The 26,680-nt window shown below is 40.9% G+C and overlaps 1 protein-coding gene and 1 long non-coding RNA gene across 9 annotated transcripts in view; one reads left to right on the top strand and one right to left on the bottom strand.

The window, feature by feature from the left end:
- Window positions 1–26,680, top strand: part of PRDM2 (PR/SET domain 2) — a 117,032-nt gene that overhangs the window by 6,976 nt on the left and 83,376 nt on the right. For 3 of the 7 annotated variants that reach the window (XR_007470854.1, XM_033432995.2, XM_033432994.2), the window contains exons 1-3: window positions 5,029–7,486; window positions 23,452–23,566; window positions 25,229–25,332. Coding sequence is in view for 5 of the 7 variants with exons in the window: in XM_033432995.2 (XP_033288886.1) it covers window positions 7,478–7,486; window positions 23,452–23,566; window positions 25,229–25,332 (228 nt within the window). In the remaining 2 variants the exon portion in view is untranslated. Of the gene's footprint in view, window positions 1–5,010; window positions 7,487–23,451; window positions 23,567–25,228; window positions 25,333–26,680 lie in introns of those variants that run through there. The other 4 variants (XM_049695939.1, XM_049695970.1, XR_007470855.1 and 1 more) reach the window with 4 other exon arrangements.
- LOC125960870 (uncharacterized) lies at window positions 218–8,983 on the bottom strand. 2 transcript variants are annotated; one of them, XR_007470965.1, is made up of 2 exons: window positions 8,951–8,983; window positions 218–554 (listed from the first exon to the last, which is right to left on the bottom strand). It is a non-coding gene; the product is annotated as an uncharacterized LOC125960870 (long non-coding RNA). The 2 variants fall into 2 exon arrangements; XR_007470966.1 differs by lacking the exon at window positions 8,951–8,983 and adding an exon at window positions 1,563–1,742.

The raw sequence follows: 26,680 nt of genomic DNA, 5'->3' as shown, positions 1-26,680 counted from the left end.
AGCCACGTGTGAGGTGACCGTATTAATGCTCACAAAGCGAGAAAGTGCATACTTGAGAGGCGGGACAAGAGCCTCACGTTACTGAAGCCTTCTTCCCTTTTAAAGGAGATTCAGAAGTATTTTGGGCGTTCTTGAAAATCTCTCAATTTTACATGTTTAATCACATAAGTAACATCTGCATTGGCAGCTCCAGTGGAAGAACAATAACTCAAAGGGCTCAGTTGAGAACTCATTTCATTTTGGGAATTGTGAAGTGAACTGTCACGGGGCATCTTTTGCTTTTAGAAAATTTGTGTTTGATTTGGAAGCTTGGCATTTGAGTGTTAGGAAAGAATCGACTTAATTTTCCTTTTATAATAATTGGAAGTTTTTACACATCTAACATAGGGGAAATGTTAGAGAAGTAGCATTTCATAGGAACTTCTTTGAGTTTAATGCTGTTTCGTAGAATATACAGTCAGCAGCTGGTTCAGCTGTCCTTTTCTGGGGAGAGATGGGAGTTGTAATAATGATCTTGAATCTGTGCACAGTTCTCATCAGACAGCGGGGACTCGCTGGAAAGATGGAGAAATGGAAAGCATTTGTAGAATTATTGTAGAAACCCTAAACAAACCCTGAAATTTTTGATGTAATAAATTAAACGTTCAGCATAATATAATGACATAGATGTACACATTTAGTCAAAAGAATAGGGAGAGCGTATAATAGTAGCCATCTATAACAGCAGCAGGTAAATGATGAATAATCAGCAATTGGTATACATTTATTGCTAAGCTAGCTCTTTATTAGTGGATGCTTGGAGCAGTGTTTTTTGAAAATTTTCCTTTTAATTTTTTTTTTTTTCAAGTGGAGAGCTATTCTAAGGGAAGAAAAGAACCCTAAAGTGCCGTAATCTAACTTTGGATTTATAGTACTCTCCTAGTTTATCTGCTGGTCTCTTATTTAACATTCTACTGTGGTGTTGTTTAACTTAGATGTTTCAAACAAAAACTCTAATCAACCTCGTTGTCTCACCGGAGCTCTGTGGCTCTGAAGCCATTCAAAACAGCGGACCTTCTGGTTTTCCCCTCAGTTCTGCGGAAACTGTTGTCAATATCGAATTATCTCACCTGGAGTAAATTCTCTAATCTCTGCTTCCTTATTTAGGTTGGTGTCAGGACACTGCTCTATGAATTTGGGGAATCAGGCTCAGGGATATTTTGCCTGTGGTATTCTGGGCCCATTGAGGAAACCAGTTTATTGAAATGGGAGAAATCACTGGTTTATTTGTGAGCGTTCTGTTCTCTTTGTATCTCTTAATATACACTGTAGGTGGGGAAATTCCTCTGTGCGATATGGTTTGTTATACCATTGCCTTTTGCCTTGGGTGGAAATCATTCTAGAGGGTAAGAAACATGAGCAGTTTAAAGCAGTAAGAGTTCATATTCTCTGATTTACCAAAGAATTACCAAATCCTTGCTGTATTCTCAGTCTCTTTACACGCGCACACACACACACACACACACACACACACACACACACACTAACACACAGACTCCTTATGCTGAGAATGATAAACGTACCAGTTGTGATGTTTTCCACCTTAGCGTATTTAATTTGGTGATATCGTCTGCTTTTTACAAGGAAGGTTGGGGGTATATATTCTTAAGTGTGAAACCGGATGTTCTGCATGATTATTCTTGTGAAATTTATATATTATTTCAGAAAAGGAAAATGAATGATTTTTCATTTAGCAAATTGCTAGGCAGATTCAATATTTATGAATTATGTGCTTTTGCTTAATCCAACGAATAGATGCTAAAAGTTTTCATATTGATAGCTAGAGTTTATAGATTGTAACTTGGTGATTCCGTTCTTCTGGTAGGAATTACGAATGGTAGCTTTTTATAGTGAGTACATCAGCTGTGTTTGTTGATAAAAACTGCATTTGAGAAGTTGGCATAATTTAGATATTTTGATTATTTTTCTAGAAGTTTCTGGATTGCAAGAATCTTTTGGTTGAGAAAGCTGAGTGTTAAGCACTGTAAATCTCCTCCGCAAAAAGCTTAATCATCTCTGTGTTTACTACAATGATATTCATTTACTATGAGAGATCTACTGTAGTGATGAGTTTTAGAATAATTTTTTTTATGTAGGTCATAAACTTTCCAAGACTCCTTTTACAAAGTGATATTTTTAAAACTTTTTTTTTTGGCATCTAGTCCATTTTCCAGTGTATTTATGATTTTAAACATTTTGATACAGTCATGCTAGTTCTCTTATTTCTGTTTTACTCTTTGTCCATAAGCTGTGTGTTGCTTCCTGAATCTTAAAAGTTAGTTTCTTCTGAGTCTTGATGTTACAATGTGGGATTTTTTTGTAATCTAAGAGAATAATTATAATATTAGTGACCCCTAAGTGAATGTTGCAAATTTGATTATTTTCCAAATAGCCCAAAAGATCTAAACTGATTCAAAAGAATAATTGTAAAGTAATTATCAGTAACTTATAGGTGAATATGCGAATCAAATGATTATTTTCCTCATTCTTTCCCTTTCCTCCCAGACTTAAACTAATCTTAAAGAATCTGCTATTGCTTTTTCTTTAAAGGCTTTTCATATAGTTTTGTAGGTTTCACAAGTCTACAAAGGACAGGTACGACAGATTGACGTGTTAGACGTATTGCATTAATGTTAGTTTGTTGTCTATCTTTTTTTTTTAATCTGCCTTATCTCAGAGGATGCGTGATAGAGGTATGGCTGGGGCTGCAGAGCCGGTCTGACCCTGGGACTGCATATTTCTATGGGGTTTCCTGCATATTTCTAGATTTTCTAGTCTCTGGCCTCCATGTCAGATGACAGCAGCTTAACAGTTGCTGAGGTTGTCTTGACTTTCTAAGGGACTGGCATTTGAATAAAGACCCTAATTATTTTATTGTTGCTGTATTCATACTGATCATGTATAATCAAATCATCTTTATGGTATTATTAAGCTAAATATTTGTAATGAAGATTTGCCCTAGAATTTGAAAGCAGTATCTTGAAAAGTTAAGTACGTGTATATTATTAAAACCTTGGATCTGTAAAATCAAGGTTAAGCTCTTAGTTTTGTAGGAGTGTATGCTGTTAGTAAAGTATAGTTGGTGATAGAAATTCACATGCTCTAAATCTGTATATCTGTCTAATATACTTTATCTGAAAAGCGTCAACAGGTAGAATAGAAGGGAAATGTAGACATACTAAAGAAGATTTGGTCAGGCATAGAAATCCAAAAAAGAAACTAAGACAGAATCCAGGGTCAGAGGAGTCCTGGGGATTTTAAGATTTTCATTATTTACCATTGGAAAACTGAAGACACTTAATTATTAAGCATTTTTTAAGGTTTGATAGAATTATTAAGTTTCGGTGATAGGTGTGGAAAGATTTCTCTTTGCTTCTACACTGATAGGATTGATACTTCAAGTTCTCACATTTGATAAAACTTAAAACTTAGACCTTGAGATATCTGAGTTAGATAAGGAGGTATATAAATCAATGCTATTGAAGTCAACACTGAATGTGAAAGGTACGTAGAATTGCCAGGCACTTCCACAGGGGTTTTGCAATCCTGGAGGAATCTTAAGGAAGTTATTCCAATGACAATGTTTAGAACCTGTAGTTGCTCTAAAATATATTATCATATTGTAGCTAGGACATGATTACTACAGTTCAGAGGTTCTCCACTGGGAGGGTATCTGGGGACGTGTGTAGGTATTTTTGGTTGTCAAAATGCTCGGAGGGACTGCTGGCATTGATTACGCAGGGCAGTGCTGCGTGGCCTTAATGGAAGGGACAGTCCTGCACAAGAGTTCTCCAGCTCAAAATGCAGTGGTCCTCTGTTGAGAGAGACTGCTAAAATCTCAGTTCTTTTCTTGTAACATCCCTTGTTTTTAGTATAGTTTAATAAATCTAATTTAAAATATCATTTGAGAAGTCAGTGTCAGATTTGCAATGTTTTTGATTATTGTAAAATATTTTAGATATATAATATGACGGTGTTGTGAGTCAAGAGGGAGAAAGAGGGTCTTCTCTGGTGGCACAGTGATTGAGAGTCCATCTGCCGATGCAGAGGACACGGGTTCGTGCCCCGGTCCAGGAAGATCCCACATTCCGCGGAGCGGCCGGGCCCGTGAGCCATGGCCGCGCGTCAGGAGCCTGTGATCCGCAACGGGAGAGGCCGCGTCAGTGAGAGGCCCGCATACCGCAAAAATAATAATAATAAATAAATAAATAAATAAAAATGTAAAAAAAAAAAAAAAAGAGGGAGAAAGAAAAAAAAATGAGGGTGTGGTTTTTAGCAATTAGGATTAGAAGTGATGGGAGGATCTAAGCATACAGGGTAATTGTGAACCCTTAAACAAAGGTGTTACGATCCTCTAGTCTCTGGAAAGAAATGATAGGTGCATTCCTATTTGGACCGAGAAGGAACAGACAGTGTAGAAAGTCAGAGAGAAGATTATTAATATCTGAATTGTATTGTAACTTTTTTACTAAGAAAAAGATTCATTGAGATAAATGGAAGACTAAGATGTTTCCAGTACTTTCATATTTTAGTTATTCAGTTTTAGATGTCACAGTATCTTAAGTGGTTTGGTTTGTGCCTGTGAGCCAGCAACTACAAAACGGGAGGAAAAGGAAGGGAAGATGTTTTAAATAGGGAAAACAGATGACAAGCAGATGGAAAGAAGGAGGCAGCATCTCAGAAAATGGCAGCTCCATTCTTCCATGTCCTTAGGATAAAAACCCTGGTGTCATCCTTCACTTCCTCTCTTTGTTTCATACATAGTATCGAATCTGGCAGCAAATCCTGAGGACTCTATTTTAAAAATAGATCCAGGATCCAATGACTTCTCATATCTCCTCTGCTACCTGGGCCAAGGCACTATCATCTCTTGCCTATATTGGGGCATTAGCCTCCTAAGAGGTCACCCTACCTCCTTACGGTCTCTTTTTAAATCTAAGTCACACTAGGTCACTTCTGCCACCTTAAGCCTCCCAGTGGCTTTCCATCTCTGGTTGGAAAAGCTATAGCCATTCTGGTGAACAGCGCTTACCTTGCGAAGCCTGTCTTAAATCTGCCTCCCCTGTACCCCTCTCCACTCTGTACCATCACCTCCTGCACTAGGCCTCTCCTCTACTGTGTGCAGTCTTACTCCCTTACGATGCTCCTCCCCCATCCCTTCCTGACTCTCAGCTCTTCTCCTTCCAGCTTTTAGCAGATGTCCCTTCTCAGTGAGGCCTTCTTTGACCATACTGATGGATTCACAGGCAGTGAGATAGAGACAGTTTAAAATCCCTGTCTCCCTGTCCTTCGTCTCCATGTGCCTCTCTGTTTTTCTCTAAAGCACTTTCATTGTCTGACTCACTACACATTTTACTTGCTTATTTGTTTACCGTGGTCTCCTTCCTGAGAGGGCACGGATCCGTGTGCTCACTGTTCAAAAGCAGAGCTTGGCACATAGTAGGTGCAAGGTGAGGCAAGAGTAAAAAGCTGGTGAAACATGGTTAAGAAACCATAGCAGAAACCAACATTCTGATACTGTGGCGGAGTTACCTTAACTTCCTTGAGTTTGTGTCGTTAGTTGAGAGACTAACCTTGTGAAAATTAACAGAGCTGATTTATTTGACGGTAGCACAGTGCCTGCGGGTCTTAGAAGAAGCTTCATAAATGATACCGATGATTCTTGTGAGAAGGAAAAGACAAACCAAGGGAAATGATAAAGCATCTTTCCAAAGATCTTTTTCATTAAAACATTTGCATTTTACTGCAGGTTTTTTCTCAAAGCGAACTCTTCGTGGCCATCGTTAGTAAATCCACCTCTGAAAGTTTAGTGAGAGGGCAGGTGAAACCCCTGCCATTTCATTCACTTCTGGAGCCCTAAGGTGTCACACAAGGTCCTCCTGGTGGAACTGTACGGCTGTCAGTAGGCATTTGGTAGAGGGGGTCGGGCGTGCACGCCTCAGGGGCCACTAATCTCATCACTGTTTGACAAATACACATTTTAAACTTTATGATGATTTCAAGTCTCATAGAAAAGGATGGATTATATTCAATAAAGGATGTATATACTAAGGAAGGACATGTTAAAAATATGTGAGAAAGATGCTTAATGTTAAAATTTAAAGGAATGGACTTCATGGGTTAACCACCAGTTTTCTGAAATTGTATTCACTGAGTATTTACTTCATAAAAGTTTATATTTGTATAGCACTGAGCTCTCTGACAAATTCCAAGTTATCAAATACATTCCCTGTGCCGGTTATGAATAAAAACTAGTTCAGGTGACCAGGCCCTAGCTTAAATATAGTTCCTTTGTTAAAAGTGATCCAGGTGAGTGTGGTTAAAGAGCTCAAGGAAAAAAAAAACCCCAAACGATCCATATTAATGAAATGGGGTGAAATGTCAAAGCACTGTTCTTTAGGATAGTGGGCAGGCTATCTGCCCAGTGGCAGGTATATTCTCGGGCGAATAATGTCCCTGAATTACACTCTCTTTGGTTTATTAGCAGTTAGAACATGAAGTTACAATGTGAGCAGAGTCTTGTGGGTCTAGGAAGAAAACATAAATATAGGTAAATTTGTGAAGAAATAGAATTATGCTTAATGATGTGTATGTATACATGCTGAAAACAAGAATATTACAGTGGAAGTGCTACTCTCATGATTTTCATATATTATGAATGACATCAAATGACTCCTAAGAGAGAACGTTGCAGAAAGGACCATCTTCATAGGTTGTTATCTAGAGACAGGTATGTCATTTGCATTTCCAAGAAATGATTTTGTAGTCTTGTTACTATACTCTGAATAAATTGAAGAAAAATTTTAAAGGAATAAGTGTAGGTCTTTCCAAACAGCTTTTATTAAAACATTTGCATTTTACTTCAAAGTTTTCATTCTTTTCCTCAAAGAGAACTCTCCATGGAAATGTTAGTAAATCCACCTTTCTACTTCAGGAACTTGAAAAACAAAATAACTATACGTTATTGTGTTTTTCTAATTGTGTTTGTATTCAACACAGTATTGATATAAGTAAAAGAAGAACATTTACATTGCATAATAAGTTACTCAGCACTGCTTTGTGTTTCTGTTAACAAAGCTAATTTATTTCTTCTTAGGGATGATTCCGTTCCAAAGCAAAAATTTGATGTCATTCTAATGAGTCTGCTTTCAATTGTAGAGTACAGTGAAGCCTCAGTAAAGAATAGTACGACATCTATTTTATTGTAGATAATAAATCTGCAAAGTAAGTTCTCAGCATCTATTGAAGTTGATCTGGCATGGAGTTGCTTTATGAGTAGCCCTTTGAGCAGACTCTGCAGTTCTGTGTGTGGTTTTAAGTCACTGTCAATTTGTAGGCAGGTACATATCACAATTGTCTGTTTTTCTTTTTAGGGCTCATGTAATCAAAGAAGTTTCTTTGTTGTGTGTATCTTTTCAGAACACAACAGGAATTGAAAATGAATCAGGTGAGTTTAAAAATAAGAATTTATACAAATACATTACCTAGATGTTAGACCAGTTCTTGATTTTTAAAAGATAGTAACACACACCTTCATTCCTCCCAGATTTTCCTTTCTGTTTCTTAATACCATTCATTAGTTCATCGTTTTCATAGTGTGTGTTTGTTCGTGGAGTGTGCATTGTTTTGGCATGAGTTGGCTTTTCTGTGGAACCCTGAGTAGAGGACTCATTCTTAGGGACCTTAGTTCAGACTTTCTTTTTTTACCTTCCCTGCCACACTCTAGTGTTATTTTTTTGTTTTGAAGCTTATTAAGCTTTCATCTTTAGTACTTTTTATTTTGTAATAACCCATTGGTTGCACAGGGAAAATTGGAAGTTATTTTTAGAGACCAAAACTGAATGGGAAACTTGAAGCTTTCTGTCCTTGAAAAACCCGTTTAGAGGGCTTCCCTGGCGGCACAGTGGTTGAGAGTCTGCCTGCCGATGCAGGGGACACGGGTTCGTGCCCCGGTCCGGGAAGATCCCACATGCTGCGGAGCGGCTGGGCCCGTGAGCCATGGCCGCTGAGCCTGCGCGTCCGGAGCCTGTGCTCCGCAACGGGAGAGGCCACAACAGTGAGAGGCCCGTGTACCGCAAAAAAAACCCCCAAAACAAAACAAAACAAAAACCCGTTTAGAATAAAAACAAGAGGGCAGATATTGAAATGTAAGATGTATTTCTCCTTACAGGAGGGTGTGGGGTTACCTGGAGATTAAACAATTCTGTATTTCTGTAGCCTCAAGGGTGTTCTGATAAGTAGAACCAGTTATATAGATTTTATATGTTCTAAAGTAGGATTCTTATTTTCTGGTCTTAATATCATTTCACTTGCAGTTCTAGAAATGTATGGATATCAGAAACATTCTCTTTTGAAATCTTTATAAAACTCTTTTTTTAAAAATATGAAGGACAGAACTTAAAAGTGTGTAGTCTGTAATTTTTGGTGTTTAGCTTAAAACTATCAGGCTTGAAAACATTTTGTACTCTCAATCAACTGAAACTTCGGACACCTTTTTTTACCATTTACAGGTGCGTCTAACTGGAGCTCACAACTCCAATTTCATTAAGTGACCAAGTTTAATAAATTCAGTCCTGGGTTGGGGTTGAGAGGTGTGAAGTTTTTGGAATGGATTCTTTTGATTTCTTTTCATTACTTTCTTTATCAAAAATTCGTTGATTTTAATGCAGAGGACTATACATCATAAAAAATGAATCTGGCAAACACATGGGGCACATGGTTGCTATTATTTTAAAGCTTGCAGATTTACTGACATGCTTTTGAAGGCAAATTATTTTTGAAATGGTGAGATGGGGGAGGGAAAAGAGAACAGAATGGATTTTTCATAATCACTGTCCTTCAAAGTTATGTGCGGATATATGTCGTAGAGTTCATTTATTTTCCTTTTTTAAGATTGAGTCTTAATGCTGACCTGGTCTCCCCATGGAACTTGCTTTCCTCCTGCCTCGGAGCTGTTGCTAGAAGAGTCTCGATTCTGGAATGGAATGATGGTGAATGCTTCCAAAGTGGAATCTAAATACTGACATCACTTAGGTTACATCACTCTTCAACAGCCACTTACTTCAGGTGGCTAACTGTGCTAAGCTAATAACATTTCATTTCGAATGTATTTAGACCTGTTGGATGCCTCACACTTTCGCTTTAATATTCCATTTGTATCAAAAGGACTTGTGTTTGAAGAAAGTCCACATGCCATTCAAAAGAGTCGTGGTAATAACCGTTTCTTTTTTTGGCTCTCTTACAATTTGGTTTTGCTCTTGACAAGTTTTAATATCAGGTCTACAGAGGACTGCCTTTGATACCAAATGCCAAATATCAGTGGGGAAGTGTCCTCTTACGTTTCTAGTGGCCAGCACATTTTCTGATTTGGGTGTCATTTAAATGCTCTGGTAGCAGTGAAACTTTTATTTGGATTATAAAAATTGTCCGCTTTATATGAGTAAAATTTTCAGCATCATTAGTTATATTTTTATTATTTGAGGAGTATTAGTCCCATGATATTGAGACCTGATTACTATAGCATGACATACAATCTATGAGTGTTTTTCGGTAATTGTCCCAGTGATTTTTAAAAATTAAGAATTGTTTCAGGACACTTCATGTTTTTCTCTCTTGTATTTATTCTTATTTTCAGCCAGTGAAATTAAGCAGTAAGTGCTTGAAAAGCTTCAAAACAACTACACAAAAATTCAGATATTAAAAAAGTTTTAACTTGAACCAGATTGATTTTTTTTTTTTTTTTTGGAACCAGATTGATTTTTAATTAAAATCTTGATGGTGAGTTTAGGGTTAGATTTTTCTCTCTAGGGACTGATCAGCATTGCTTTGGTGAATTGTAGCTGTCAGATCTGTCTCTTATGATTGGTGTAGTTTCTAAGACAATAGCACAGAATCTTTCATTCATACATGCCTGACAGTTGAGTTTTAGGGACCAAAGGATCCCAGGAGTGAGCATACCATATTGTTTACAAGTGAGTCCTTTAGAAGAAACAGCAGAGTCCAAGGCCTCCTGGCATTTTAAACACTGACCGTTGAAGCAGCAGTTTGAACTGCTGTCTCATCAATATGTTTCAAGTCGTTCCTGGTGTGGCTAGCCGGGCTCTCCCTCCACTCTCAGTCCTGGGCTCCACAGAGCTCCAGACCCACATGCTTTTTGTCCTTCATTCTCTGTCTGTTCTCAGCACTTAGCCCCTTCTTACTATCTCTTCTCTTTCTAATTTAGAATCCAGCCTTTGCAGCCACTGTATCTCCTCCCCTCACTCTCCATTTTCTTTTCTTTCCACTTTCAAATCCAGATATCCTTTACTTGCTTCATTGTCATTCCACACCCGTCCCTATTAACTTGGAGTTGTTCCACTATTCTTATCTTTTCCTAGATTTATCTAGGAGAATCCAGAACTTTATAAATGGCTGTCTCATGGACAGAGAGTTTAGAATGCTTTACTTTATAGAGCATCCAAGGTGAGCAAAGTTCCGTAATGCACATAAGCTCACAGTCCCTTAAAGTAGGTGTTCTAGGGTTTAATGCCACTTGCTGCCTAGTGCGTGCTTAACCAACATGCCAGGCACCGCGATGCGTATTACAGATATATTCTTTCAATTCAGTCTTTTGCAACCACTCTATGAAGAGTAGGTATCATAACTATTTTATGGATGAAGACATTAAGGCCAGAGGCCTGTGATCACTCAAACAGTAAGTGATAGAGCTCTGATTCACTCAGACTCAATCTGAATCTGATTCTGATTCAGGCCAGTCAGATTCCAAAGCCCAGGGGTTCTTGGTCACCATGCTATACTGCTGTACCGGTCAGGATAAGCTGTGTTATGCTGCACTTACAGATGGGCAGCTCCAAAATCTCAGGGTCTTACACAGCAACCATTTATTTCTTGTTCTTGCTGCACATCCAGTGTGGATCTGCTATTTTAGTTGCTTAAGAACCAAGGATGATGGAGGCTTTGTCTCAGTACTTGTTTCTTCTTCTTCTGCTTAACTGGCTAGAGTTACTCCCATGGTTGCATTGAACTTAAAACTCAAGTGGGGAAAGCAGTGCAAACCCATCAGGTGCTTGGGACGAGAAGAGAACTATAATATTTAGGTACAGCCCCAGTGATTTTTTTTTTCCTGCTTTATTGAGATATAATTGACATATAGCATTGTGTAAGTTTCAGCCCTAATGGTTTAATACTGCTGTCTTGATTATTTTTAAAGAATCTTTATATAACTCAAATTGTTACTAATATATGAAACTTTCTATCAGTATAGTAGTTTTATGATTGCAGCATGTCTGTATACTGATCAGTCATCTATGGCAAGGGTCCCCAGCCCCTGGGCGGCAGACCGGAATTGGGCCGCACGGCAGGAGGTGAGTGGTGGGCAAGTGAGTGAAGCTTCATCTGCGGCTCCCCACTGCTCCCCACCACTCCCCACCGCTCCGCATCGCTCCCCACCTCTCCCCATCACTCCCCACCTCTCCCCACCGCTCCCCACCGCTCTGCATCACTCCCCACTGCTCCCCACCACTCCCCACCGCTCCCCACTGCTCCCCATTGCTCCCCACTGCTCCCCGTCGCTCCCCATCGCTCACGTTCCCGCCTGAACCACTCTCCCCACCGCCCCCGTGGAAAAAATTGTCTTCCCACGAAACTGCTCCCTGGTGCCAAAAAGGTTGGGGACCACTGGTCTGTGGTATTGCCAGTAATCAGTAGCAAAGCAATTTAGTGTTCCAAACTTGTTTTAAAGTTTTACTTACTAAAATAACAGAAGAAGCTTTTAATCACTGATGCTGCAGATCCAACCCTGAGAATTGTGATAAGCCCTCAGAATAATGGAAAGATCCATATTCCATTACTGTAGCTGTTCTGAATGTTCTCTCATCCGCTCATGCATCCTGCATAGACTGCATCCCAGTGTGTTCTGCCTGCAGGGAACTAGGTAGGCAAGGGCTCAGCTTTGTAACACAGAGTTTTAGAGGGAGACAGTTAAAAAGCAGGATGACAAGCAAGATAATTTCAGACAGTGAAAAGTGCTGTGAAGACAGTGAAATAAGGTAATGTGATAAAGAATGATGGGTGGAGAGGTTCTCTGGATTACATGGTCAGGGAAGGCTGTTCTGAAGAAGTGATTAATAACAGAACAGAGACTCAAGACATAACTAAGAACCAGATATATGAAGATCTGGGGAAAGAAATTCTAGGCAGAGTGAACAAACAGTGAGTGCAAAGGCTCTGAGGTGAGAATGAGCTTGCTGGTTCAAGGAACGGAGTGCAGGCCAGGGGCTGGAGCGTGACGAGCATCAGGGACTCTGGACAGGATGAAGTTGGTATGAGGGATGAGGGCCAGATTTATAGGGCCTTTAGGGCCATGAGAAGAAGTTTATCTTTTTTTTTTTTTGAGGTATGCGGGCGTCTCACTGCTGTGGCCTCTCCCACCGCGGAGCACAGGCTCCGGACTTGCAGGCCCAGCGGCCATGGCTCACGGGCCCAGCCGCTCCGTGGCATGTGGGATCCTCCCGGACCGGGGCACAAACCCGTGTGCCCTGCACCGGCAGGCGGGCTCCCAACCACTGTGCCACCAGGGAAGCCCAAGAAGTTTATCTTTTATTCTTCTAAATGCAATGGGAAGCCACTGGACAGAGACATCATCTAATTTCCACTTGTTAGAATATCGTTCTTCCGGTGCTGCAGGGACTGGATTGTTAGGGGCAAGAATGTAGTACTATGTTTGTTCACTATTAACACCATATTTGAGGACAGTTTCTTTAGTTGGAAGCTTAATAGACCTGCCAGCTTTTTGAAGGAGGGTACTTTTGAAAGTGTTTTCAGAACTATTTGACTGCTGTTCTTTTGTGGAGATGCTGTATAAGATTTTCTTGTTCTGTGTCCCCATCTGCTTGTTGTTAGTTGCAGTTGTACTCATTCCTTAACCAAATACAATTTAATGCTATTTTAGGAAACTGAAGCTTGTTTGATTTTTTTCCTCCATTGTTTGCCCCCAGAATAGTAACTAAGAGTATTGTTTGCCAGTCTAAACAAAGAAGAATTTGAGTGTTTTAATACTCTCTGACTCTTGGATGTCTTTTGCTGGTGACAACAATTGCTATGGTGATTAGTATTAGTCTGTTGTAGCAGGGATATGTATCTTAGTGTGAATATACAATGTTGTGTTCTTAATATTAAGGGATGTTGAATCTGATCTCTCCTGTCACCCACTGCTGTTGCTCCCCAGTGTTGGTTTTGATCAAATCGATATTTAAGAAACGAGGAGCTTTAATTAAATAGGTTAAAACTGATATAGTAATTTATGATCAGTCTTTGGATGAAGTGTATAAAAGGAGTTACTGATATAAATTTAAATGAAATACCAGTAAAGCTTGCTTATTCTCATATTAAAAAAAATAAAGATAGGGACTTCCCTGGTGGCGCAGTGGTTAAGAATCCGCCTGCCAATGCAGGGGACATGGGTTCAAGCCCTGGTCCAGGAAGATCCCACATGCCGCGGAGCATCTAAGCCCGTGTGCCACAATTACTGAGCCTGTGCTCTAGATCCCGCGAGCCACAACTACTGAGCCCACGTGCCATAACTACTGAAGCCTGCGCGCCTAGAGCCTGTGCTCCGCAACAAGAGAAGCCACTGTAATGAGAAGCCCGCGCACCGCAATGAAGAGTAGTCCCTGCTCGCCACAACTAGAGGAAGCCCACGCACAGCAACAAAGACCCAACGCAGCCAAAAATAAATGAAATAAAATAATTAAAAAAAAAAAAGAGGGACTCTATTTAGCATCTTTAAAAAAAATAAAAATAAAGACATTAGTATGTGTTGCCTGTGTAAGATGGTACATGCAGCCTTATGTAATAGCAGCCAGTGCCAGTGTTCTGATGCATATTAAATGCAGTGACTGTTTATTTGAGAGTGTGAAGAGAGGGGTGTAGGGAGGAAGTGGAGCAGGCTGGGTCCAGAACACACGTGCCTGGAGCAGAGCGGATGGGGTCAGACCTGTGGTCATTGTGAGGACCAGAGTGGACTTTGCTCAGGGAGCTGGGACACCTTTGGAGGCTTTTGAGCAAAGTAATGCTTGACTTGGGTTAAAGAAAAATCTTGAAAAAAATTTTTTTCTATGGCATTGGTATTTTTGTTCTTTATTTTCTCAGAGCATTAACGTCTCATTTTAGCATGATTTAAAGAGGAGGGTATAGGATTCATTTACTTATTTTACTTTAAACATCAACTTTGAGGTATAATTTATGTGTAATGAAATAGTCATTCGAAGTGTTGAGTTTTGACAAATGTCTACACTCATGTAACTACCATCACTGTCAAGATATAGGACATTTCCATCACCCTCAAAAGTTCCTTCTTGCTGTTCTGCAGTTAGTCCTCCCCCGAGCCCCTACCCCAGGCAACCACTGATCTGCTCTCTGTCCCTATGGTTTGGTTTTTCCCATTCTAGAATTTCAGGTAAATGGAATCATATAGTATGTGCTCCTTTGTGTTTATCTCCTTTTGGTCAGAGTATGTTTTTGAGAGTCATCCATTTGTTGTGCATATTAGTGGTTTATTCCTTTTACAGGAAATATTTTATAAGAGACCATCTGACCATCTAGATAAACCTGTTCATAATCATATTTCTAAAGATTTGGTGAAACTGTGGGATGGCTATCTTTCGTTTTAGGTATCTCCCCTGCTTTTTTTCTAATCCTAAAAATATATATGGTGTAAAAGATCAAAAGCACTTCTGCTGTTGTAGCATATTATTAATATAGAATTATATTTTTGTAGGTAACTATAAATACAGATTTGACACTAAAGACATTTTTAAAAAAGCCTTCCAATTAAGGTGATTCCAATCTGTTGTTATTACTTAAACCTCAACTAGTGAATGTATAGTTTAGGAAACTAATGCATTGAATAATGATGGCCCTTAAATCTCATTTTGAATCATGTATTTTACTAGGTAAATTAGCAATTTTTATAAAATCCAGGACATTGTCTTTCTGAATGAAAATATTAGATTATTTCTGAAATTTGAAAAAAGAAATTAGTAACTTGAATAGCATTTCCTTACATAACTGTGGAAGGAACTGTGGCAGAAGTCTTACATTTTTTGTTGTTCTGATATTAATGCTTTGGTAGAGAAGGTTCGAGGGTTGTTTAGCTCTGCCTCACCTTTGGTGTCTTGTGACTCACATTCCCCTCCAGCTGTGTAAACTTGGGCAAGTCACTTGCCTTCTTGGTTTTTGTTTCTCACCTGTTAAATAGGGATAATAGCGGTGCCCATTCCATGCGATTGTGGGCAAGAGTAAATGAGTAATAAATGTAAAGCGCTAAGACTAGTGCCCGGCACATAGGGAACACTGTAAGTATTGTTATTATCATCTTCAGCCAGTAACCAAGTCTCGATTCTGCCCTGTAAAATACCTTCTAATCACTGTTACTGCTTGAGTACAGACCAAGACATTCCTTGTTTACTAAACCTCCTAGTTCATCATCTCACCAACAGTCTGTCTCTCCTCATGGTATCGTTCTCCACGTGCCTTGAAGTACTATATGTATAGAGCATAAAGCTGACCGTACAGGAAGCCAGAAAAGTGGACAATCCTGCATTGTTTGGAATGTCTTCATGGAGGAACTGGGATGTGAACTTGACCTGGAAGGATGTAGAGGATATTGACTGGTCAGAGGAATTGAGGGTCAGAAGCACCAGTGGTCTGGGTCATTGTAGGTTGTGAGACCCCCAGAGGAGTAAGAGGACCTAGGCTGGTGAGGGCAGGAAGAGCCAGAGGGTTGTGTCTGTAGGGGCCAGGAAGGAACTTTGAAGAGTAAAATGGGGAGTTTTCTTCCAATAGAATTTTTTTTTTTAAATCTGTGGGTATAGCAAACAAACTATCTGACTTGAAAGGCTGTAGGTCCACAGTTTGCTGCTTTGGATGAAGGTGGTTTGAGAAGTTGCAACTCAGTCTTGCCAGTAACAGACTCACAGAAAGCTCCTTTTCCTGCTCAGCCCCCACTCCATTCCCACCCTGCATCAGAACCTTCTGGACAAGGGGCACGGGTATGTCAGGGTGAGAAAGCTCTCAGGTACCTCATTTTCTTTGCTTCCCTTGAACTGTGAAAGTTTCTAAAACCAATAGAGGAACTACAGGACTTTATTTAGAATGTTTTTAGAAGAGTTTTGAACCAGATGCTTTATAGGTTGACTAATAGAGAAGGCAGAGCGTTTGGAGAAGTTGAATATGGAATAGACTAGAAGCCAGAAGACTTCATCACATCTCGTCACTCCCCTGCCCCAAACCCTGTAGCGCCCCACCGCTCTCCAAAGGCCGTCTGGTCTCTGTACCTTGGTCGTGAAGGTTCTGCAGGATCTGGTGGCCGCTGCCTCTGCTTTCTCCCTGGCTCACTCTGACCTGGCCACAGTGGCCTCTTTTTGTTCCTGAACTTGCCAAGCCCTTTGGTCTCCTCAGGACGTTTCTTTGGAAGGCTCAGGCCTTCACACATGGCTCATTCTCATCTTTCAAGTCCAAGTCTCAGTGTCATTCTCTGTGTCATTCTCTGGGATGCTCTTGCTCCACCCCCAGCTACCCTAATTAAAGCAGAGTCCCCTCCTTAGCTCTATCACACCCTTTCTTTCAGTGGTCCCCAAGGGAACACACCGCCGGTCTCCCACGTTAGGCTGTGGGCCCTGCCCTCCTTGTCGCTTTCCTGGGTTCCTAGGGTAGCGCTGTGGTGGCACGTGGGACAGAGACTGGGCGTTTGTTGGATGGGTGGGATTGCTGGGCTATTTCAGCGTTAAAGGATGGCGGCGGTGGGCCCTGGACGGAAGGGATCAGGTACAGCAGATTTTGAAGCCTCACCAGCAGCGTGTGACTGTTGACCTCTCTCCCTTCCTTGAACCTTTTCCTGGCCTTTCTGGTACCTCACTGCCTCTGGGCTGTCTTCTTCTAGGCCTCCTCTGCTGCTTTCACTCTGAGATAGTGGTGTCTTGAGGGCTCGTCCTCACTCTTCTCTTGCTCTCCAATCTCATCCACTCCCCTGGACTCCGTTACCAGTCGAGCCGTATCCACTTACAGCCGTCTGTGCGCCTGGACCTCTTGACATTGATTGCCAGACACTTGTTTATTTGACTGTTCACTGCAACCACTGCTCTGCGCTACGCATCCTGTGCTGGGCTCTGGGGGCAGGGCAAGTGAAACAGACCTGCCCTGTGTGTCTGGGACCTCGGCTTTGCCTCTGGTGGAGAGGCCATCAAACAGGCCAACGCATCAGTGCGTCAGGGTGCAGCGTGCAGTGAGAGGCGAGAGCGTGGGAAGCTGGCTTGATGGGGACCCTTGCCCGGTAGGACACTGGAGACAGGCTTCCTCTGGGTGGGACAGGGGCCTGGAGCACCGACACACACTGGCTCCCTTAGGAGTCCTCAGGCCTTGATGGGGTCGCAGTCCCACCATCTGGGGCTTAAAGCAAAGGGTAGGAACTCTGTTCTCCTTGTCCATCCTTGCAGGACCCCTGACGGGCATCGACGATAAGTTGTTGCCTTTAATATTTTGAAGCCATTTAACTCAGTTTGTTCTAGTCTGTTTTACTTGTTCTCCTTTGGTGATTAGCAATGAAACCTTAAAAAAACCGAACAAACCCTTGTGCCTATAGGGGAGCACCCCCTCCAGTTGCGCTCAGGAAGCTTGGCATGGGGGGAGGCGGGGGGGCACAAATATGTGGGTCCAGCCTCTTCCCTCGCATCACCACACTCTCCTGTTCTCTGCCTCTCAGTCCGGAGATGGGAGGTACCGGAAGGTCAGGGGTGGTCTTCCTCAGTCCAGCCATTCTCAAGCTTTTTGTTCACGTGGATTATGTATTTGGATATTTACCATGAAATTGAAACAAATTTTAAAACTTTGGGGGTGGAATAATTATAGATACACAGGAAATTGCAAAAGTAGTAGAGTCCTGTACGGTCCTCTGCACTCACCTTCCCCGGATGGTAACGTCTAGTACGATATCAGTACCACGGAATCCACTTGGTACAGTGATGTTAGTCAGACTACAGCCCTTATTCATGACTCAGAAAAGTTAAAGCACAAGATTAAACAATCACACATTCCATTAGCCAGTGGCATGATGACATCAGCACATGTCAGAGCCTCCAGAAAACTCCCCTGTACACATCTGAGAGTGAAAAAGCCAGATAACGTCTTATTATTATTATAAAAATGGCTCTGACCTTGTGGACCCTCGAAAGGGACTTCCCAGGCACCACCGGATTATAGTGCGCGACCCCACTGGTTTAGTAGTTTAAATGTGGACTCCTGTCTGTTAAATTCCTGTCTGGAATTTACCTGGGCTCCACTATTTTATGTAATTTGGGAAAGTTACTCGACAGGGCTACTCTAAGACTTGGTATTTGGGATTCCTGCTCCTGAAGCATGACTGTCTGGGTTTGAATCCTACCTCTGTCACTTACTAGCTGCGAGTATAGGCAGGTTTCAGCTTCATCTGTAAAATGGGGTTATAAAAGAACCCACAACCAGCATGATAGTGTAAAGATTAAATGAGGTGCTGTAGAAAGAGCTTGGAATAGTGTCTGATTAGTATCCTGAATACTCCATCAGCGTTAGCTCTGATTATGGTGAGGATTCGGTGAGGTGATGTGCAGAAAGTGCTTGTTAGCACAGAGCCTGGCCCAGAGGAAGGTGTGAGAGTCATGTTCCCTGAGCTCCCCATTATCCAGCATGGGAAGGTCATCCTCGGCCAGAGGAAGAGTATTGCAGGAAAGCATAGAAGGACCTTTAAGAGGCTCCACAGCAAGGTCAAAACTGGAGATTCCAAATACCCGTAAGGTTTCTTGTGTTAGGAAGCAGAATAAGAGTTCCTCTGCTGGTGAGCCTCTTGAGAAGGGGGCCTGGGTCAGCTGTATTAACCGTAGTATCTTCACCACCAGCACATGCCAGCCCGGAGCAGGCACTTGGGAAGTGTTTGTTAGTGATTGAATGATGGACAACTTGTGGCCATTAGTTGGGGGAGAGAGGGGATATTGACTTTCTTTAACTTTGAGGTAGGAAGTTGGAGACATGGAATTAAGGAGGTCAATTAACAGTTAATAACTAACTTACTAACTTAAACTTACTATGTTAAATTTAATACGTTAAATTTAATACATACCAATCCAGATCAGTTCACTGATACTTGTTTCATTAAGTAGGGAATTAAAGAGTTCTTACGTTTTCTATTATATAACAGGAAAGTAGAGAAGCCCTCGTAGCTTCCCCCGTGCTTATCACAGTGGTCAGTGTCAGAAACCCTTGAAATGGAAATGTGCCTTTATTCTGGGACAGCAGGGGTGGGGTGCTGGGAGGCCGTTGGCCCCTCTGGAAAGAGGAGCAGCCAGGGTTCCTTCCTGGAGTGTGCAGCCTGGCCTCCGGCTGCTTACCTTCTACCCCTCTCATTCTGTGTGGTTCACGGTTCTCCAATGGCATCACCCCCCGCCCCCCCGCCACACACACACACAGCGCTGGCCGCTCTTCTCTTCTCCGCTCTGCTGTGGACATATTGGTCTAGTTGCCTGTCTGTTCTCTGAACACACCACACTTATTCCTAACTCAGCAAGGTCCTTTCCTGACCTGTTTATCCTGCATATTGTCACAAGATTCCCTTCCTACTTCTAGAGAGGTCTTCCTTAAGCCCTCTGTCTAAAATAGTACCCTGCCCCTTCTCCCATCACTGTGTCCCCTTCTTGTGCTTGATTTCTCTTCAGAGCATCAATAAGTACCAAGCACTGTCTGTCTTCTTCACTAGAGTAATAACATTGTTAAGGCATATGTGATGCTTAAAACATTGCCTGGCCCACAGAAGGGACTCAGAAATCTTTTAACTAGACGTTACAGTTTCTTTTAGACAAAATCAACCTAACAAGTATTCCCAGGATTGTGATTCTTTAGTGTGAGCACCAAGATGACTCTGTTTAGAGTATGGTATTACATCTAATACTATCTGTCTGTCTATCTATCTATCTATCTAATACTATATATATATATATGTATGGTATTAGATGTATATATATATATATATATATATAAAAGTGATTATGTGTGTGTGTGTGTGTATGTATATGAAAGAGATCCCAGTTTATGAGTGTGTTGGGAAGAGAAATTTTCTTTTAAATATTCTTTTGTTCCAAAGGTTTACTTGTAAACTGGTTGCTTGGAATTGAGAGCATATCACATTTTCTAAAAAAGGATCTTTACATTGACCCAGAAATACCTACCTCAAATTCAAGAAATTCAGGCACTCATAGAGAAAATGCTTTCAGATAGACGACTCTGCTATTTTTTTCCTAGCTTTCTTTTTTCTAAAAAAGGTTTAAGTTAACTTGCAAGAATCATTTATTCATTCAAGTACTTAAGTGACAACAAACATTTCAAGTCTGTTGCTGAGCATTGGGAATGCAACATGGAGTAAGGTGGACACAATCTGTCTTCCCTGCAGTCTGACGGGGGAGGTGCATTAAACACATAATTATACAAGTAATTATTTAAAATTGTGGTAAGAGCTATGAAGGAAAAATAGGGAAGGGGGGAGAGGGTGGTTCTGTTTAGGCAAGCTGTCCTACTGTCTTCTACTTCTGATTCCCTGAAGATGTTCCATGCAGTTTGCAGCCACAGCCACTGCAGTGGCGATTGCAACAGCCGGAGAGGTGAGAGGAAGGCCCTGGAGCTGGCCAGTGTCTGGACTGAGGTCCTCCGGTTTCAGTTGAGTCCCTTTGGAGTGTCCAGGGTACGGAAATAAACAGGAAAAAAAGCTTTCCTCTACTAACTAAAGGAGCCCAAATTAAAAATAATGGTTTTGCTGAAAGCAAGTAAATACATGTATGGGAACTTTCCTTATTTCTTTTTCCTGTGGCACCTCTGCTGAGGTCCTTTATATTCACAGGTGTCTCAGAAATTTTAATATCCATGGTCTTCAACTTATCCTCAAGTTACAAATTTCCTGTGGGAATGCCCAGTCCTGCCTTAGGTGCCATCTCCTGTTGACATTTCTGGGGAAGTTTGGAGGTTTTAGGACAGAGATTCTCAGATTATATTCCAGCAGAATCTTTTCTTTTTTGAAATCTTTGCTTTATTGAGGTATAATTGACAAATAAAATTGTAAGATGTCTAAAGTGTGTGTACATCGTGGTGGTTTGATATACCTATACGTTGTGAAAGAATTCCTACCATCTACGTAATTCACATGCCCATCACCTTGCATATTTATCTTTTTCTTTTCTTTTTTTTGGTGAGAACATTTAAGTTCTACTGTCTTAGCAAGTTTCAGTTCTGTAATACATGCTGTCAACCATAGTCACCATGTTTTATATTAGGGCCTCATACCCGATCCAGCAGAATTTTAACATACCCAAATACCACAGTAGTTACGGGCTCGGGCTCTGGGGAGAGACAGACGGAGTCTCAAATCCTGTCCTTGAGCAGCCTGGACCACTTCCCTAAGCCTCAGTTTCCTCTTCTGTGTGTGTGGTGAGGGAGAGGGGAGCTGGGAGGGGGCATTGACAGTGCCTGCCTCTTGGGCTGTTTGGAGTAAGCTTGCATACAGGAGAGTTAGCACAGTGCCTTGCACTGAGGCCTGAGGAAGTTCCCGGTACACATTAAGTCATTAATATTATTGTAATACTGCCTGGAAGTATCAGTTTGAGTTGGCTGACGCACTGTCTTTTCAGAGCTTCTGGGGAGGCTAAGTGGTGTCAAAACCTTTAAAATCTTCGCCTGGGTCCCATCTGAGAAAGGGGAAGAAAATTCCCACTGACTGTGCTAACTGGCCATGTGCTAGTAGGACTCATCACTGCGGCTAGTACTTGTTAATATTGTGTAATTTATCCAAGTTAAAAATAATTATTATGTAGCCTAGGATAGCAACTACCAATTTAACACCTTTTCCCTCTTTGGAAAAATTTATTCACGTTTCCGAAATTCCAGTTCATACGTGAAAATTTTTAGAATGAGGGCACTGTATTTAGAAGTGAGAAATTTGTGTGCTAAATTTATACACACTTTAGCTAATGAAAAATACCATAAGACCATTTTCTGGGCCAGTTTTGATATTCCCATGTCTGGGAAGGCATTGAACTTGTGCTTGGTGATACTGTCAGGACCAAGGCATAAATCAAGCAGGATGGAAGTATTTGTGCTTCTGGAGTGTATGCACCGTCACCTTTGCCCTGTCCAGGGAATGAACCCTGGTGCCTCGATGCCCACTTTTGCACATTTCAACTCAGAATAGCACAGTAGACCCTCCTAGTGACATGCTTGTTGCGGCGGGATTTATTTCTCTCGAAGCAGCCTATTGATATGTTTTTTTAAAAACTGAAATGCTAGGAGTACAGAAATTTGGATGATATTCTTTTCTTGGCACAAAACATTCTTAAAAACTACAAGATCTTCATTGTTCTGGGAAAATTAATCTTTGTAGCTTGGAGTTTGCTTTTTCCCTATGTTGGTTTCTTTGAAAGTCCTTGAGAAATGTTTCCCTCTGCAGTGAAATAAAAAACATTCAGACTACAAAACCCATCCTTCTTGGCGGGGTCACGATCTGCACATCAGTTCTTCAGGGTATATGTGGTGCCAGTTAATGGCCACTTGATTTTCCTTTAATTTGAAAGTTGTCTTTAGACTAACAGTCATGTTCTATGAGTTGGCTCAAATCTCCCCTTTCCGTTACCTTACATACATCTATCTAATAGTAATCTTATTTCTTAAGAATTTTGGCATATACTTAGTAATTTCTAAATTCTCTCTTTCTTAGAGACTTTGTGATATTGTGGGGACTTTGCTGTTTAGTTACTTGGTATACAGTCGTATAGTATACCGTTTCCTGGAAAGGTCTCACTTCCATGGAGGGCCCAGAATAAATTGTAGTGTTCTTGCTGGGAATCCTCAAGCCCGTCAAGGGGTTGTTGCTGGAGGGATGAAAGCATGGATGGGATGGGGGTCCGATTGGCTGGCACGGCCTTTACAGCATGTGCCAACAGTGTTCATTTAAGTAGGGAGTGCTGGTTTTTATTTTTTTAATGTCCTTAAATGCTGATGGTAGCCTATGACTTAAAAGTAAGCTTGAGCTGTATTTTGCTGCCAGATTCTGTGGGAGTTTAAAACAATATGGTGCCAGAGATTTACATGTTTTTAAAATGGCCACAGGTGGCTGGAACAAAATAGATTAACACAGACATGCTTGAAGGTTACAGTGGTTTCCTTTGGAGACTCACAGACAACCATCAAAGCCACTTCTCAAACGCTTGACATCATCATCTTGGTCTGGCTTGCCAGCTTCGGGTTTCAGTTACATTTTTGCTTATTTGCTTATTGGGCCAGAAAAAAATCAAAAAGGAGCTGGGTTTTCTTCCTTTTGCTGTTATCCTTCTGCTTCTTCACTTGCAGAACGCTGAGCCTGTGGCAGCCGCCGAGACCCTGGCCGAGGTACCTGAACATGTGCTTCGAGGCCTTCCAGAGGAAGTGAGGCTTTTCCCATCTGCTGTTGACAAGACTCGGGTTGGTGAGCACTGGGGTCAGAGAAGGAGAGGGAAGGGAGGGCAGGCTGTGGCGAGGCTTCCTCTGGGGCTTCTCAGGTAGGGAGCTCACTCTAAAAGCAACACATCTGTACTCTGACTCAGAAGATTATGTTTTCCAGTTAAGAATCCAGGGTGGACATAGATTATAAAATTAAACCAGAAGCACACCTTCACCCATCCACCATCCTCGGTGATTCAGCCTGAGCAGCCCCCTTCCTCCGTGTCTCCCCGGGGCTCTTCTTCCCATAGGATGGATTGCTCCCTCCTCTGATTTCACTGTGATTTGAGTGTGATTATGCTGTTATATTTATTTCATTATTTTGTATTTGTTTTCACATCTGTGCCTTTCACTGATTGTGAGTGCCTTCATTTCTTATTTAGCTTATGTCTCCAGTACCTGACGCTCAGTAGATATTTTAGTGAATGATGACATGAGTGTATTCCAGTGCTTCTGGCTGGAATTTCTTGTTGAATACAGCCAAGCTTTTTTTGTATTTAGTCTTGTTTTTGTGTCCTAATCTTTAGACAGAAGGCTAAGGAAATAAGTTATAAAAATTAGTCAAAGTACAGTCTTGGAATATATCATGTTTCTGTCCTGTTTTCTGTTTTTAAAAATGTACTTCTGATATTCCAGTTTATGTGTGTATGTGTATGAATAAATTTTTAATAAATGCTTTTCCTAATTCTCATTGAAAAGTATTCAGTGAGTAATTTGAGCATTTATATTGTGTTATTCATGAAAGTAGTTGATTTTATATCTCCACTAATTACTTATTAGCTGGGATAACAAATGGGATTCATAGCAGACTTATAGGCAGTGGAATTAGTTCATCGTAGCTGGGCAGGACTGGCTGAGACCACAGCCTCCGTCTGTAGGTGAGGTACCTGAGGCCAGAAGGTGACGGAACCTGTTCACAGTAAGAGTCACCCTGGCGCTGGTTCCCTTGACTCCAGGGCATCTCCTGCCATTTTCCCCACTGCTTCTGCATCTTGCTTGTTTGCCTTGTGGTCAGTGTGGAGAAAATAGAAGTATCCCTGAGAATACCACAAAGCAGCATAAATCTGAGTTGCCTGAAACTCTGAAAAGTGAGTTGTTCAAGTTTTCAGGAAACAGAGAGGAGAGCGTTTTCCACATTGAGCAAACAAACTTCAAAAATATTTATTCGAAACTATGTTTCTAACCCTTTATAAAAGCAACTTATGTTCATTGGGGACAACTTGAAATCTGTAGAAAAGCAGAAAGAAGAACTTAAAATTTATTTGTAGTTTTGCTACATTCCAATATTTTTTTCCCTTTTAATTGTTGTGATTTTGCTCTTCTCCAAGTGTTTGTGATTATGCTGTCTGGGTAGTTTTACATGTAAAAATTAAAAACAAGCAAATATAAAATAATCTGTCCTACTTATAAAACAGTATAGGTTCTTTGCAGGCTATTAGGAAAATATGGAAGAACATAAAGAAGAAAAATAAATATCCCCATTGAATACTTGATTTAATTTGATCTTGTGTGATCTCGATTAATTTAACATTGTCTTGCTTTTAGGCTGTCTAGCCTTTTAAGTATTTTGTGAAACCGAATTGCTTTTAATGCTTTAGTCTTTAAAATAACCACAATACATTATGAAAATATTGGTTTTATTTTCTAGGTGTCTGGGCCACTAAGCCAATTTTAAAAGGCAAAAAGTTTGGGCCATTTGTTGGTGATAAGAAAAAAAGATCTCAGGTTAAGAATAATGTATACATGTGGGAGGTAAGAAATAATTCTGGTCCTTTGTTTATCAGAGTTCTGTACATTTTTTAAGATATTCTATTCTCTTAGGATTTGACATTCTGAAATTAAAATAATCATCTTAATATGTTCTTTAAAATCAAGAATATTTTTGTTAGAGAGAAAATGTGTTTCCTTAGATACAGACTGATTTTACGTTTGTATTTTGAAAGTGCTTGGCTGTCCTCAACAATAAATGTCAGATCTACTTTTTATTTGCCTTGTTCAGGACTTTGCAGCCAGGACTTTGGTCTGCCACTTTACAGGCTTGCAGACAGATACCATAAAAGACACTCCAAGGTGGCCGCAAATACAGCGTTGTTAGGGTCTTCTCCATATTTTAGAAGCTAATCTCTGTGTTGCTGGAACATTCAGAGTTGGACATATTTAGCACATGGTATATTTATATAGTGCTTTGGACTTTTAGAAAGGCTTTCATTCTGTTCATTTCACGTTCTCACAACAGTCCTAGAAGAGAGGGAGTGTTCGCACACTCCGTACTCAGGGAAGCCATCCAGAGCAGAGGGAGCAACTTCTCCTTGTGGGGCCCACGTGTCGAGAGTGTTGTCAGTGCAGAACCAGAACCCACGTCTCCTGCCTGGCAATGCGGCGGTTAAAAATGTTTCATTGGCTTGCCTGGGTTCACATCCCGCCTTTGTAACTTTGGGCAGGGCACTTAACCTCTGGGCCCTAAAACCCTCAATTTAAAAGTGGGGAGAATAAAAAATAATCTCATTAAGAAAGCTGTAAAGATAAAATATCTTGTTATTGTTTGCCGGAGAGTTGCATGTGAATTCAGCATTTCTGTTGAACTTAATTCAGATCAGGTGCCCACGGGAAGCTCCTCATGTTCTTGTAGAACTCAATGGTGTGACTCCTTTTTAAAGCAAGTGAAATTTTTTGATGGTAAGGAAAAGCATTTCTTTCAGATTGTCTTAGATTGAATCACATCTGTTTCATATGTAAACATATAAAAGTCTTAAAATAAGATACGCCTAGGAAATGTCCGGACACTTTCCATCAAGAAGTTCGGTGGCATTTGTCCGTTGGAGGTGTGTTGCTATTTTCCTCAGTGCTACGAACAGTGTTTCTTGCCTTGAAAATTCTGACGGTTTCTCTAAGTAATTTTGAGAGTTTCTTTGAATCCCGTATAATAAATCTAGTGACAGTTAACCCAAGGGGACTTAGGAAATGACCATTTACCAAGGGAGTGATTACTTTGTGTTATTTCACAACTTTTGAGTGAAAAGAGTGCTGTATTTGTAGAAAAACTGCCCAACCAAAAAAAAAATTACTCAAGATAATGCCTGAACACTTAAAATTGTCTTGA

This window comes from Orcinus orca, chromosome 1 (genome assembly GCF_937001465.1).
Source record: "Orcinus orca chromosome 1, mOrcOrc1.1, whole genome shotgun sequence".
NCBI lineage: Eukaryota > Metazoa > Chordata > Mammalia > Artiodactyla > Delphinidae > Orcinus > Orcinus orca.
Note: the sequence above shows the minus strand (reverse complement) of the source record. Positions and strands in the feature narration are given on the sequence as shown.